Source organism: Indicator indicator, chromosome 3 (genome assembly GCF_027791375.1).
Source record: "Indicator indicator isolate 239-I01 chromosome 3, UM_Iind_1.1, whole genome shotgun sequence".
In the NCBI taxonomy this organism is placed as follows: domain Eukaryota; kingdom Metazoa; phylum Chordata; class Aves; order Piciformes; family Indicatoridae; genus Indicator; species Indicator indicator.
This window is the reverse complement of record NC_072012.1, coordinates 6,212,096-6,228,584: the sequence shown is the minus strand read 5'-3', so window position 1 is coordinate 6,228,584 and position 16,489 is coordinate 6,212,096. Positions and strand designations below refer to the sequence as shown.

Genomic DNA, 16,489 nt, shown 5'->3' with positions numbered 1-16,489 from the left:
AGACTGGACGTCCAACTGAACTGCAGGGTGTGAGAACATTTTAGGGTGTCCATCTCTGGTATCTGAAAGAGAGGCAAGTCATCTCACTGCTGCCCCTTAGCTTGAGAAAAAAAATTGTAAATTTATGTCTTAGCTTCAAGAAGCTGCACATGTCTTGGGGTGAAGGCTTGGCTGGCACAAGTCTTGGTAGAACTGTGATGGTTTGTACTAGCCAGTAAAGTGTACATCTTTCCTGCCACTTCCCCAGCTCCTTCAAACCTAAAAGGCTGAGCCAGATCCCAGTGAATTCAGTGAGAACTTTTTCCCTGTGCTGGATCCAGCTCTAGGCAAGTATGCAGCTTCTTAAGTATGGCAGTTAAAATACTGAGCTAACCTTAGTAATCTTTTCTTGTCTGCCACTACACCCAACTGTCTGAGCTAGCCTTTGTCTCAGGCCAAGCCTGAGGAAATAGGCTGGACTTATGATGCATCTATCTGAAAGGTGTCCCCATAGAATAAGAGGTATGGAGAAATTCCAGAATTTGCTGCCAGCCTCTTGGTACTTATTTCTGGAAGTTGTTAGCTTAGGGCTTGTTGTTGAGTGAGCTTTATAAAGTCATGTAACTTTATGCACTACTATGTGAGCTATTTTATTACCTAAATAATTCCTCAGTTGGGGAAACTTATTACAAATATTTTGTAGAATATTTGAAATCAGTGTAAAAAAAAAAAAAGGAATAAAAATTCCCCTGTAAGGATTTATCTTTGATGGTGTGAAATAATTGATTTTTATAATATAGGCAAATGAATTTAGCAACTTCTTGCTTAATTTGGATTCATGCTATTTAAAATAAAATGGAAGTGGTGAGTGCCTCAAATATTGTAATCCTTCTCAGATGGAAAATAATATTCTTTCACATTACTGAGTCTGATTCCTTCTGTGATTTAATCCTTTTCTTTACATGGCTAGTGGGTGGAAATAGTGGGAAAGTCACAACCACAAGCAATAACATGGCAATGAACTCAGAGGTACTGGTGGGACATTTAAGTAATTTTAACTCTCTCTCTCTATGTATATATATGTATGTATATATATATATTACATTGCTGGCTTGAAAATCTGGAGTGTGTTTGCAGCTGGAAGATTTGATTTCTTAATTGATTTTGGTTTCAAATTGCTTTTGAAAATTAACCACTGGTTTGAATCTGTTCCACATAGGCAATGCCTGAAAATTGTTGTAAATCTGGCACATATTTGGCAGCATAGATAAAAGTGGGTTGATGGCCTCACTAGAAGTACCTCAAACATATGCCCTAATTAATAGGACCCTCTTATCTCTGGCTCAGCAGAGTCTCGGCTGAGAGGAACCGAACTGCTCAGGCACCCCTAAGGGCTCTTTCTGGCATAACAATAGGAAGTTCAAAATGCTGTTGCATACAGAGGTGAATATAAAAGATGTCCTGGTTCAGCGTGCCTGCCTGACAGTGAAGGCAACATGGTATAGGCCCAGAGCTTGTGCACACTGTGGTCCGTGAGACCTCCTGTGTATGTGTCCCTCCACCTGACTGAGAATCACATGAATGAGATGGTGGGGTTAAGGAGTCTGAAAAGTGATACTTACTTTCTACCAACAGGTCATCAGAATGGTCACCTATCTGATAAGCAAATGTTACAGAGAGACAGGCACTGCGGGTTGCTGCTTTGTTTCAAAAAGAAGCTTGGGTTGACTGTGGAGCATTAACACATACAGGTTAGTTATTTCAAGGTAGGTGAGGTAAATCCCCTTCTCAACAGCATCCATCCTGACTGATACATGGTGAAGGATTGTGAGGACTTTTGCACTTTGTTTTTGCCACCTCTGAGTAACCAAGGACAGGGCCTCTCTTCCAAAGAGTTAATGACTCAGTTCTGAGAACATGCTGTCATTTTTCTAAAGAAGAAAATGTACCATCTTCAATAACAAGCTTAGCAAAGATACTGACCATAATTATGTCTCTGGCACATAATGGCCCTGGTTTTTGGTATGCTTTGTAACCATTGCCTGCATGAATTAAATGGCTCTTTTCTGTTTGGATTGATGGATTTCTGTGTGGCACTAGATGGCAATATTTCCTCAGGTCCAGCAGTGGTCATAAGAGCCCTACAAATCAAAGGGATATATTCTGACCTTGTTTCCCTGTAATCACCCATGTAGATCATACCATGACAGCCAGGTGTTACGTGACTGAGGTCAGTCTGGGCTCCAGAGAGGTTTTTTCTCTCTGTGCATTCACACACCTACCGTTAGAGCTTCACAGTTATTTATCAAAACAATTATTGAGCAGTACGCTTACTGCGTCACTCTTATCTCATTAAGGAAACACTTGTGGTCTCAGGCTGTCCCACAATGCTGACACTCAAATCCACAGACAAGAAGTATTGACATCCAGAGTCTTGTACTGCCTTTCTGCTGCCTTTGACATACGAATGTGGTGACAGATTTAGTCAAATCATGCACAGATATAATGTTGCCTCACGTCACTTGTAAATGGCTCATTTTTTTTCACTCATATTTGCTCTCAGATAAGAATAATCAAAACTCAGCAACTGTAAAAAGGTGATTCTGTGTCAGTATTCAGATGAGTTTCACCCTAACCCTATGTGTTACTTCCAAAGGCTTTTTCTGGTCACAGAGCTTTGTAACAGGTTAATGCACTGTAATAGGTTAAATTGCCTACACATAAAAAAACCCTCTGGGTTGAGATAAAGAGTCGAGAAAAGAAGTTTAATATAAAGGAGATAACATAATGCACAATTACCTTAGCTAATAATGCAATGCACAATTACCTTAGCTTAGCCTATGTGCAGAAAAAGCACAGTGAAATGCAGGGAAAAACCAAAACAAACAGCATAAAGCAGAAAAACAGCAGCTACCCAACCCCACCTGTCTTCGTCCCTCCAGAAAGAGCCAATACCCAAAATCTGGAACCCAAGAGCAGCAACTGGAACAGGAAGCCTCCCATGTTACAATCTGAACTTCAAGCCCCATAACACTTTGCTCCTACCAGCACTTTCATTTTGAAGCTGGCATGACATGAGCAATGGTATGAAGAGCAGCAGATTCAACACAACCCATGACAAGCTTATAGGTGGCAAGGAACAGAGTCGATGACCAATGTTACATCTCTTTCTTTTACATGATTAAAATTTTTGTTTGTCTTTGAACCACTTAATTCAAGATTAGGTCCATTGAAATGACTCCTTTTAAAATCAGGCTTGGCACTGATGTTTGTGCGACCAGGATTATTTTTAATTATTTCCCAGCAGCCTAGATGAAATAGTAGTGCTACCGAAATGTAGAAAGATTACAAGGATGGATTTAAACAATGTATGTCCTATGCAAGATATTGAGCTAGAAAGTTAAGTTACTGTGGAAAAGTTTTTTTCTGGTCCCTTATTGCTATAGGATCACTGAAGCCTGCTCTTCAAGCTGATGCCTCCACTTTCTATTCACCCCAACCCACAACGTTTTCTCCAGTTTGTAAACTTATGTCTGCACTGCTACATCTGTTCTGCCACATTCTTCTTAGAGCAAAGATCTCCAAATCACATGCACTGCCTCCCTCTTATTGCACATCTCCGTGTCATGCCCTGTCTTTTTCTTTCTTCTGCTCCTAAACTTTCCCAGCAGTGATCCAGTCCCCAGCCTTGGCAGCCCAAGCAAAACTGGAGTGCATCCATGGCTACCCATCCTTCTTTCATCACATGCCCCACTGCTGTTCTACTGGAGAGCCCCACTGCTGTTCTACTGGAGAGCTACAGATCCCAGCTGAAGATCTCAAAGATCTTGAAACTGCAAACAAACAACATTTCACACCCTGTACCCAGCCACGGGTTTTTTGTTTTTTGGTTTTTTTTTTTTGGTTTGTTTTTTTTTTTTTTTTGTTTTTTTTTTTTTTTGTTTTTTTTTGCTTGGTTGGTTTTGTTTGATTGTTGGTTTGGGTTTTACCCAAAGCCAATGGAAAAATATTTTGTTTGTGCTAAAATGCAAAGTTGCTTTTGCAAAACATAATTAAATCCCTTTTCCTGATAAAGTATGTAAGATATAGTAGTTATTATAGTTCCGTGGTGGAAAGGTCTGTTTAAGTAACTATTGCTGAGATATTAAAATACTTGACTAAGTGAAGTGCATCACACTGTGTACATAGAAACCTGAGTTTTTGTACCTATATTTTTCCCAGAGCATTCTTTCTTGTTGCATTTGCATCATTTGGTGCTACACATCCTTGTTTACCCATCAGCTCAGGTGGCCAAGCAATTACAATAGCAGACAAATACTGCATCATGAGGTACAAAGTATTGCCACATGGGTTCATATGCTGATTCAACAGAAGATTTAATTGGCCTCAACACATTTGTCACTGAATCTTTACTTGTACTGGAACTTATATTGAAAGATAAATCGCATTATTGAAATTCAAGCAACATATGTGACTGAAATGGACAAGTAACACAATTTGTCACAAGTATTGAATGTTCTACACCACCATACGTTTTTGATCTTGAACCACAAAACACAAAGCAGTTGCTGATACCATCTACTTTTGCTTAAGTGAATGACTACTGAAGCTTGTGTTTCACTGACTTTCATGTTGTGTTCACGCAGAACAAAATGTAGTGCTTTCAAGTAGCACAAGAACTTCCGAAAGAGGAAAAACATTTTGCAATACAGACACAATGAATGTCTTACAGTTTTCATGACTGAGATTTGGCTTTTCTGGACTTTTTGTGTGGCCTTGGAGAAATCACTTGACCTCTTTGTAGGGAGGATTCAAGTATGTTCTTAACTTTCTTAAATTTATGTCCTTGTAATCATCTGTCTGCCTCAGTCCACATTTGACACAATGGAGCAGAGGGAATGGGGAAGGATCAGGACAATCACCCCTATCTTAATGCCTTACGTATGCCCAGTCCTCCTAAAAGAAGTGCTGAAATTCTCTGTAGCAAAGCAGGCTCTCAGGATTCCTTCTTCTCTGGAAAATCCTTTCACTTCTCAGGTGTACAGCTTCTTGAGCAATAGGAGAACTTGATTTCAGCACTGACAAAAAGAATGTTTTCAGGCTCCTGTGTGTACATACCTGGATTTTAGGCTGTTCTTAAATCTGGATCCCCTTAAAAGCTCTTGGAGTGATAGAATCACTTCTTATTAACAGACAATACAGTTTAATTATCAAGGAAGTGACTAGTGGGTTTATGTGTCTACAAGTCAATGCTAGATAATAGAAAGCCAGGATATCTGTCTAGTTTTTGCACATAATTGCATGGGTTACCAACCTTGCTAAACTGTGATCACTTTAGGTGAGATTAAGCTAGTCTCAGTAGTACTCATAACTTGTTAGTCACAAATAGTACATGGGAAGCTTTTAGCTGAGAAATCAAATGAAATAGTGCATAAGTGTTTGGGGGTTTTGTGTGTGTAGGATGCTAAGGTAGTGTTTTAATATTTTAGTAAAAGACACCAAGGCAGTGGATAGAGATGTACTGTGTAAAAAGAGTGGAGATGGAAATTAACTTAACCTTGACAGTCTAGGTTAATTTAATTAATTAAATAAAAATAGTACTCTTGAACTGAGGTTGGATCAGGTGTGTGAAAATTCTCCTTTGGCTGAGCAAAATGTCTCTTTTCCTGTGAGTGGGATGAAAAGAAATAGTCATTAATGGAAAAATTATGTCTTAAAGCTCTGATGCATTTGAAAAGTGAGATTTTTTTTTTCCTATTGACAGACTGGAAGTCAATTTGGAATCATAAAGAAGATTAATGTCCTGAACCTGCACATTTTGTTATGCAAGTAAACTACTTCTGTGACGCTTGCTTCTGTTAAAATCACTCACTTTCCTGGGGACAAGCAATTGCACTTCAAGTTCTGCTTTGTCCTACTGGATATTACTCACTTCCCACACTCTTTCTCTTTGCTGCTCAACCTATGACTACCCAACTTCTATCTGTTAGTCTTTCCCATGGAATCAAGATTTCTTGAAAGATGCAACATTTTCCTCACATTCTCTACTTCACCTGATAATCCTGGAGATATTTTTTTTCCTGAACTGTTCTAAAATGCTCAGATTTCAAATTATCTTGAAAACCAAGGAATAGTTAAACCCGCATTTTGATCTTTGACTTTAATTTGCTCCAATTACTTTTTTCCCCTCTAGTCTGCCTACAAACTTCCTGGTTGTATAATTGCTTGTGCTGCTATGATCTCTTTTGTAACTGTTCTGAATTCCCATGGATCAGAGATACTGATACTATCTTTCCCATGGAATTTCTCCATTGCTTGCCTATTCCTAACCTGTCTTTCAATTCTGGCTGCTTTTTGTGTCTCACAACATGGCAGGATGACACAGAATTCCACTCAGTAGAGGAATATAAGAAAAGAAGGATCTAAAGGAGGTACTGAAAGATACTGGGAGTAACTGAAGGAAGAAGGAGGAGCCAGGACCCCTTCCACTCACACTACACCCCTATGACTTGTCCTGCACACTCTCCTTCACTGTAACCGCTTGGCTCCCTGGCCTCCCTTGGTCTCCCTGGCCATGCCTATGGTCTCTTCTCATGACATGCTTGAACCATAAAGTTTAACAGAGACTACTTGAAAGCCCTGGAGAGATATTTGGAGAGAAAACAGAAATTAACAACTTTGGGGGTATTCACTTAGCAATTACCTATTGCACTTCCAGATGAAGCTGGGGAAATGGTGCAGTTTCAAACACCCCATGCAATCCATGTTTTTCATATCCATCTATCACAAGATGTAAGTCTAATTTAGGAATATGGACACCGAATCCTTCCTGAAATCAGATCTGTGTGGGTTCTCAGATGGAGGAAAGACGAAACAAAGAAGTTGGAAAGTGTACTTATAGGGAAAAGAAAACAACCAAACAAATCCACTGCAAGATCAATTCCCCAAACCCCAGATTAAGAAATAGGAGAAAAGAAAAGACAAAGTTTGTGACTTCTGGAGAAGTCCTGGCTATTCAGAGAATAGGGTTGAACCAGTACTGTCTGCCGGGACCGAAAATTATTATAGATATGGCTCAACATTGTTGGGAGAATCGTTTGAGACACGGGGAGCCTGGCCTTGGCCCCGGGGGTCATTCAAGGGACTTTAGGTCCCTGGAAACTCCCTGTCGATGAGGTCGACCGAGGGACTTTAGGACCCTGGAGACTCCCTGACGACAGGGTCGACGGAGCCTTTAGAACTCTGGAGACGGCACTGGGCATGCGTTCCGCTGCCGAACCGCGGTGGGGCGCTGTAAAAGGTGTCACAGTATGGCGAACTGGGTATGGGCTGCTGGGGAATCGCCTACAAGGGGACTCGGTTACGGGGAGAATCATTTACAGGAGACAGGCTGCCAAGGGTGTCGGCTAGCGGGGGATCAGCTGATAGGGGAATCGACTACTGCTGAGGAAGATCCGTTGAGAAGAGTCTGTCGAGAACTGCTGAGAGAAGCTGCTGGGAGCTGAGCTGCTAGAGCTGCGGAGAACTGCTGCAGCTGGGGCTCTCTGCTAGCTGCCGTCACCACGGAGGACTGCCACCGCGGCTCCGGGGAGCTTCCCCCGCCCCGGGGAGCTGTCTCAGCCACAGGGCGCTGCCGCCGTCCCGGGGGGCTGTCACAGCCACGGAGAGCTGCCGCCGCCCCGGCGAGCTGTCACAGCCACCCGGTAGCTGCCGTCCGGCCTGGCCCCCACTAACGTGATCGTGACGCACGCTTCCTGGCGAGCGGACCCCCGCAGTATTGATACCTATTGCCCGTTCAGTAAAGCGGTTTGGTGCTTGGATCCGTCTAGGTCTTAATTCCCTTCCCGAGAATGTTAAATTAGTCACACTAAAGATCCAATTGGGCATCACTCTGGAGTTAAGCTCAGCCACACTCGGCCCCTCTCGTATCTGAGGACAAGCTGGAAAGCAAGCCGGTTTAACTTCTGCTAAATTATCCACTACTACCTCAGGCAAATTGAAACAGGCAAATTGAAGCCGCTTTAAAACTTAGCCCGTCTGTTTCTATAGTTCTTTCAAAATTAAAAAAAAACAACCAAACAAAAATCCAGCAGTATAATGGGATAGATAATACATTGCAGCTGAAAGGAGAGAATAAAGGTAACAGCAATTTTTAAGTCTTCAGACTTAAGATTACAAGCTTATTGTACAAATCCAGTTCATGCCTCTGCACACAGACCTCATCTTTGTGAGTGTTTCAGTTGCATATGCCTCATGGCCACCCCTAACATGAAGCTAGCCTGTGTTGAGCATTTTCCATTAACATGCTCATACTAAACAAAACACTGGAGCACAGGACAGAGCTTTCTGACTTAGTCATAGTGTCTTGCAGACTCTTCTACATACGCGAGCTTAGCTCGCAAGTCTGTGTGGTTTCTCCAAAGCTGTGTAAGAGGTGAATCTCTAAGTTCTCTGTCTCAGCAAACCTGTTAAGTTTGTGTGGAGGTCTTTGAAAATGACATAGACAAATTGCTGAGCAAATTTATCTTGCTCTGAGCAGAGTGTTTTGACTAGATGACCTCCAAAGGTTCCCTCTAACCTAAATGCCTGATCTAAGGGAGCCAGTGCATTTTGCATAGTTGTCCTTTCTGTTCCTGAAACATACAGCAAAGCTAACTTTGTTGTATAGATCTGCTGCAATCTCACCTCCGTGTATACAGTGTATGTGCTCTAAGTAATTCTCTGCTAGCCAGAGAAATGAAACTTCAGGTTCTGGGTTTAATTTTAAAAAAGCATGAATATTTGATTCTGGTGTGTGAAGAGAGCACATTTGCCAGAGAGATGAAACCAGCATGATATTTCCATATTTAGAACACAGCAGATTCTTTTCATAGATAAGATAATTGCTGTGAAAGAACTATTGATGATTGTTTCCTCAAGTGTTGCCCAGGTCTGTGGATGCAGTGTCAACAAGGAGCTGACAAACTAACAAGCTGACAGTGTTTAGAAACTCCCTTAGAAACTCAGGTTCTTTGTTTTGTTTCTCACTCCACACATAACAAAGAATTTAGGTGGAGCCGATGTAAACTAGGAAAAATATTCCATGATCTTCCTTCAGTTTGCATCCTGGGACCATGAAGGATTGTGTGGTAAAGATGAAGAGCATGGTCCTCCTCACTTTGCTAGGAGTAGTATCTGGTAAGAACATGATTTCATTATACTGCTAACTTTAGAACTCTGTTTGCTGTTGTAATTTCTATTTGGAGCTTCATAATACATATTTAGGGATCAGAGATGGACAGGAAAAAAAATCAAGCAACAATTATTTTCCAACTGAAATAGAAGTCCATGTATCACTGATTGGATGGGATTACTGTGGCATTCATGAAAAAAAAAAGCCTTGCAGATGCACTGCAGGTGGGTGAGGTACAAGCTCTGTGATTACAGCAGTATAATGAGGAGTCTATGACTTCTTGCTAAGACACTTTCCTGGATGAGGCACTTCATGTGCAATAACCACTGCTTGGTGTGACAGTGTTGGGAAAGGAGGTCAGCTCTCCAAGTAGCAATATCTTGTATTAATACACCAGTATTCTCTTTCCCAATATTGACAGCATTTTTCTTTGATGAAGTAAAACAAGAAACCAAACAGGAAAACACTTGTGGAGAATATTAGTAAGGTAACCGTTGCCCAATGTAAAAACATGGGACATTTGACAGTATGGCTATGTATGTTAATAAATTAAAGTGGATCTGCAAACTGCAAACCTCTCTGTCTCTTGAAGCATTTGGTGTTGCTAGATGGTTGGGTATGGTGACTTTGTTCTGAAAGACCTCCCAGCCCTCAGGTACCTTGTAAATGTTTGATTATTTCCCCCGTGTCTCCAAAACTGTCAACACAACACTGCATGTGAATCTTAAGTTTCCTTGAAAAATAGTGTTTTTCTGACCCACATCGATATCGAGAGGGAAAAGTTTGAAGGTGTGATGCAAGTATGTTGTAAAGATTATCAAATCACAGACAAATAAGACTGAAATATGCATGTAGTTCTTAAAGTCAATCTCATGATTGTTTTGTTTTGAACTCAGGATTTGCCAAAGTTTAGAGTCGGTAATTTGGATTCAATAATGCATTAAATTGCTTCAGTCATTCTACGAATTAAGGAGGTAAGCAAGGTCTTGTGAATATGGAAGGAAGGCTTTTGTAAAATCATTTGGAAGAAGATGCAGTACCAAAAATTTCAGTTAAAAATAAAGAGAAAGAGCTTGTTATTTAGAAAGACGAATACTAAATAAACAGACAATGGAATATTTAGAGACAATATAAACCCAGCACTCTTTATGCATGATTTAACTGACTTTAAGAATGGTTTCCACTAATGAACTGTGGCTTGTTAAGGGAACAAGATATATCAGGTACTGTCCAAAGATTATATTAAAAATTCAGTTCCGTTTATCAAAATGTTATCTCCAGAAGACCCTCTTAGAGCAGTTGCTCTGAGTTGTGAGTGATTTTTGTTGATGATATTTTCCAGACAGAAACTACATCACAGCCTGTACCTCAGCCTACCGTGGTGCATCTGCAAGGCTTTTTTTTTCTTTTGTTTTTTTTTTTTTCATGAATACCACAGTAATCCCATCCAACTCAGTGATTCATGGACCAGCTGTATCTGGAGTGCAGGAAGAATAGGACCCTCTGTGAAGCTGTGGAAAAGCTATGGGGCAGTGCTTCATCTCTGCCTACTCTGCTCAGAAATGGTCATCCCAGAAGCAATCTCTCCCACCACATAGTATGGCTTCTTACATGAACAACACCCCCTGTGCTCCTTCCTTCTCCCCAAAATGCAGTGAGTTTTACATACTGTAAAAAGATCTGGAGATGTCTGATGGAGTCATGCTGCTCTAAGAAGTGCTCCAGGAAACTCTGTAAGGAAAATCACCTCCTGGGGTGGGATGCAGGAAGGCAAGAGACCATGGGATTCCATGCTTTGTCTTGTGGATTCATTAGTTTTGCTTCTCATGTAACACTGGGATCATAACTATTCTGTGATCCTGTGGGGAATAATTATTGGAGATGACAATGAAATGCCCAATGTCTATCACACAAAGGCTCTGGAATGGGCTTTAGGCACTGGAATGGACTGCCCAGGGAGGTGGTAGAGTTGCCATCACTGGAGGTCTTTAAGAAAATATTGGATGTGGTACTTGGTGGCATGGTTTAGCTGATGTTGTGGTGTTAGGTCATAGGCTGGACTTGATGATCTCAGAGGTCTTTTCCAGCCTCAATAATTCTGTGATTCTGTGGTATACATCCCTAAAATGCTCCAAAAGTTTTCTAGATGTGAGTAAACAAAATTTTTTTGATAGTGTGGAGAAAAAGTCACTTAAGACTTCTTGGAGCACCTCTGTACTGAGTGATGTGGGCCATCTTTCCCCAGCCACATGAGAAGTGGCAAAGGGATCTCCTACACTGCAGATGTGTTGCAAAGGAGCAGATTTTCCCTTTGCATTAGGTTCCTGAGCATCCAAGTGGAACCATGCCCTAGTACCTTCAGACTAGTTCCTGTAGCAGGTTTTTTTACCTTGTATCCACTCAGCAATAGTTAAGACTTCATGGGACTGCAGTAATTGATAGTTTATGAGCATCCCATCCAGCCTCTTGACAGAGCAGTTTTTGCCCCCCTCTTGATGCACACTGAGCAGGACATTTGTCTGTGCACAGCCAGCTTCCTTGGTAAGCCAGCAAAGACTCCCAAGCAACAGTCAGCTCTGCTACCTATTGAGGTACACTGACAGTTTAGGGATGAGAGATGACTAAAATGTTGTTTCAGGAAATGCCCTAAAAGCCGTCCTGATTTATGTTTCCTAGACACTCTTCATGAGATAAAGTACAATGCAAACCAGAAGCTAAATGACAGAGATTTTAGAAGGGGGAGTCTATTGATATGACTGAGATGGAAGGAGCTCATGCCAAGCTTTTGGATGGCACAGCTGTCTGTGCTGCTTCCAGATGCTTTGTGGGCCTGCCTCTCCTCCAAGGTCTGGAGGTTGCTCTTGCATCTGAAAATAGAGGACACAACCAAAGCTGTTGCCAACTTGCACTACTCAGGAGTGCACATAGCTATCCTAGAAAGAGTAAGACAGAAAGGGTGCTGCAGATGATATAATTTAAAAAATAGCTTATTTAATGTCCAGGTCTGTGTGATTCAAGGTTGTTTGTCTTTTTCTTTATTTCTTTCTTTTTTTTTTTTTTAATGTGATTAGTGCAGAGAGGTAGCAGCACAGGGATGGTGCAATGAAATAATAGAAACATGTTAATTTTCTTTGCTTCTATATAAAGGCATATTTGCAGCAAACAAAAGTAGACATTAGGTGACAACGTCTGTTGTTATGGTTTGTTTTTTTCAACGATCTTTGTGCTGCCTATATTCCTTTCCAGTATCTGACACCCATGCACACCACTCCATCATTAGAACTGCTCAGGCAGCAGCTGCTGCTTCTTGTGGGCTTCTTCCACTGTGCTCTGAAACAGGGTAATAAAACACATCAAACCAGCTTCTGTGAAGATGAGGGATCAAAACAGACTCTCTTTGTGGCACTGCAGTCCCATTTCACCTGTTTCATTAGAGCAAGCAGGATCGCTTCAGAACTGACAGTTCAAGAGGGACAGGGATCTACTTGACAGAATCCAGTGGAGGGCTACGAGGATGATTAAGGGAGAGGCTGAGAGCCCTCGGGCTTTTTAGTCTGGAGAAGTGAAGACTGAGAGGGGATTTAATAAATGTTTATAAATATTTGAGAGCTGGGTGTCAAGAGGGAGGGGACAGGCTCTTCTCAGTTGCACCCTGTGATAGGACAAGGGGCAATGGATAGAAACTGTAGCACAGGAGGTTCCACCTCAACATGAGGAGGAACTTCTTCACTATGAGGGTCACAGTGCACTGGAACAGGCTGCCCAGAAAGGTTGTGGAGTCTCCTGCTCTGGAGGCTTTCAAGACCCATCTGGGTGTGTTCCTGTGCGACCTGCACTAGGTTCTATGGTCCTGCTGTGGCAGATGGGGTGGACTCCATGATCTCTAGAGGTCCCTTCCTACCCCTGACATCCTGTGATCCTGTGTGAAGGCAAGTGACACGGTGAAAATACCAACAGCCACTCTAGATGACATTATAGTACTGAATTACAGAAAAGATTTTTTTTTTTTACCATTAACCCTGGTTTTACTACCATATGATGTCACCATTCATAAGCAAGAAGAGAATCAATCCACTTTGTGCCCATTAATTGTACTCTTGGCACAAGCTATGTGTTGCTGCTAGCTTAAGCTTACCAAAAGTAATTTTATATTTGTTTTCATCTTGCAGGAAGAAGAACTCAGTTGCTTAAGGGCTTACCTGCAAAAAGCACTGTTGAAGAAAATGCAGCAGCTGGTGTTTCTGTTTACACCTTTAATGTAGCTGTTTCTCCATTGTCTTCTGAAAGTGTTGCAGTAATTCCTACCATAGTAAATTCAAATCCACTTACAGAGGCTTTTGATATTAAACCAAATGGGGGTCTGGAATACACGGTGAGTTTTACATTTCACCTGAGCTTCAGTCATGTAAGCTGACAGTGCACAGTATCTTATCTTAAACCAAGAAAAGAGTTGCAAGTACAGACTGAGGTAGTATTTGGACAGTAATAGATAATGACAAATGAATAGCAGTAGTGATTATAAGTTTTAATTGCATCTATGCGAACACCAGCTATCACCATTATTCCATTTACTCTGTAATAGCAAAAGTGTGATTGTTGGAAACCAAGAGGTGAGGAATGACATATAGAAATTTCTTCCTTTTTGAGTTTTTTTCCCCATTGTTTTTCAGCTTAATTTATGTGAAGTCACTGCGAATTTATAGTGCCTTAGTTAACCCACATACAGCTCCTGTTTGGACACTCTCATCTAGAGTTAAAATGATTTCGAGTCACTTCCAAAATAAAGTAAGCTGAGTCTTGTAAAACTCAGCACCTATGTAAATTTTTTTTACTAGTTTGACATTTTCACCAAATAATTCTGGTCCCTTTCTCACATGGTGTGCTCATCCAAGTGCCTTCTTGCTGTGGTTTCCCACAAGACTTCTCTCAGACACAGCTTATATAAGGACAAGGCTGCTACCTTCTCCACTATATGATCTTCTGCCCTCACAATCCAAGTGAAAGGTTGTCCCTCTCCTGCTCCTGACTTGCAGGAATAGTGAAGATGCCCTTCTGTGTTGCAGGGCATTCTGCCAGTTTTCAGTCTTCTCATACCTCAGCAGGTCCTGGAGCTTGGTGTGAAAGGGTGAAAACTTGACACAGACAAGTAGCTGCAAGTTATAGTCCTGACTTTGAAGGCAAAGCATTGCCTGTGAGGCAGGAGAGCTCCTTCCAGGCTTTTGCATTCTCACATTGTCCCTCACACAAGAAGTCCTTGAACTACTCCATGAAGCCACAACATTGTGGTCTTTCTCTTGAATTTTTCCTCACATTTCTGCCAAGAAATACTCCAGCCAGTAGAAGATCACCTAAAATGCTCACTTTACTTATATTCACTCATACAGAATATAATTTATATCTCTTGCTTCATGTGCTAGTAATATAAAAATATATATGTATACGTATTTTCTTTCCAGGTTGTTACAACAGGAAACCCTATCCTAGATTATGAAACTATGCCAAAGACCTTTGATTTACAGATTTTCGTTGAAGATAGAAATGGGACAACTGACCTTAACATACTGACTGTCCAAGTAACAGATAAAAATGAAGACCCTGTGTTTCGAGGAAACATGGCAACTCAAAGTAAGATCATGGTGGAGTGAAAAAAAACCCCAACACTATAACTGCATACAGTGGTAGCAAAATAGCTCTAAGATTTTTCATTATAGAGAACATGGGAGGAGAAAAACACTTTATTTTTCATCAGAGCCTTATTTTACACAAGTATTACACAAGTATTTGGTATGCTTCATCTCTGGAAATGCCCTTCTATTTTTCTTGAGGCTTTGAGCAAAAATGATTTAACCATTCTGAAGTACCTGAAGAATTAAAAGGAAACGATAAAGATATTGCTTTGCCATCTGTGTGTTGCAATTACACATGAGAAATTAGGTGGAATATTAGTAGACAATGAGGAGGATTGAGAGCTGGCTGAATGACAAAAGGCAGGGAGTTGTGCTGAGAAGCACAGGGTCTGGTTGGACTTGTGTGCAGTACAGGGTTGTCTTGGGTTAAGGGAGCAAGACAGGCTCCATAATTCTTCTCAAAAGAATTAAAGAAAAACTCCACACAGGTTTGGCTAGAAATACAGAATATTATTGGAAGTGCTATTCATAAACTACGTGCTCCAGTGCAAAGCATATAAAATACAAAGAAATCCATGGTTCATCTTTATAAAAAAACCCAACTCCTTAGGCCAAAAACTGTACAAATCTCCACCAAAACCTGGCCAACAATCCCAGGCCTGAATGCCCTCTCCATATGCCTCTCTGCACCCCATCTATTACTGAACCTATACGAGGCAGCTAAAATCCAGCTCGTCAGCTGCAGGCCCCTGAGACTGCAAAGATAAGGGAGCAGCATCGGGAAGGAGAGAGGGAGGGAAGAGGGGGAAAGGGCAGAGGCAGCTTGTGCTGCCAGTTTATAGAGGCTAGGTGCAGGTGTTCTGGGAATGAAATAACATAATTGCCCACTGGGCAGGACTCGCTGAATGCTCTGGAGCTCCTGGAGATCTCACCTCTGGGGTTTATTTTTTAAAGACACCCTGTCAAACCATGAGAAGGGTCTACTCTAGTTAAACTGCTCATCAATCACCTGGATGAAGGAATAGAGTGATGGTTGGTTCAAATTACCCCCCAATTAATTTGAGAAAATTACCCACCAAAATAAAATTGCCAGAGTAGCTCAGTGGGATGGAAGCAAATGAAGCTCTATTTACAAGCAAAACTACAATCTAGAAATATGAAATGCAATGAATATGTACAAAATAGACAGTATTTACATGTATTTACAACTTATAAACAACACAAGAACCCCCCTGGACAAAACCAGGGGCTATCTAATGTGCACTTGTGGCCAAGAGGGCCAATGGTATCTTAGGGTGAATTAAGAAGAGTGTGGCCAGCAGGCTGAGGGAGGTTTCTTCCTCTTCTACCCTGCTCTAGTGAGGCTACTGCTGGATTATTGTGTCCAGGTCTCTGGGCTCCCCAGTTCATGAGGGACAGAGGACTACTGGAAAGAGTCCAATGGAGGGCTTTGAAGAAGATTAGGGGACTGCAGCTGGATTAGAAGACAAGCTGAGTGACCTTGGGCTCTTTATTGTGGAAAATAGAAGACTGAGGGGGAATCTTGTAAATGCATATAAATATCTAAAGGGTAGATATCATGAGGATAGGGCTGGACTCTTTTCAGTGGTGGCCAGTGGTGGGATGAGGGGCAATGAATATAAAATAGAACACAAGAGGTTTCTCTTGAACATAAGGAGAAACTTCTTTACTTTGAGGCTGATTGAACATT

The 16,489-nt window shown here is 41.3% G+C and overlaps 1 protein-coding gene across 1 annotated transcript in view; it reads left to right on the top strand.

Annotated features, from left to right (window-relative positions):
* Positions 1–9,092: 9,092 nt before the first annotated feature.
* The window catches only part of CDHR3 (cadherin related family member 3), a 30,073-nt gene continuing 22,676 nt past the window's right edge, over positions 9,093–16,489 (top strand). Inside the window, 3 exon segments of the mRNA XM_054399728.1 lie at positions 9,093–9,156; positions 13,321–13,523; positions 14,608–14,776. Of these exon segments, the coding sequence (XP_054255703.1) occupies positions 9,093–9,156; positions 13,321–13,523; positions 14,608–14,776 (436 nt within the window).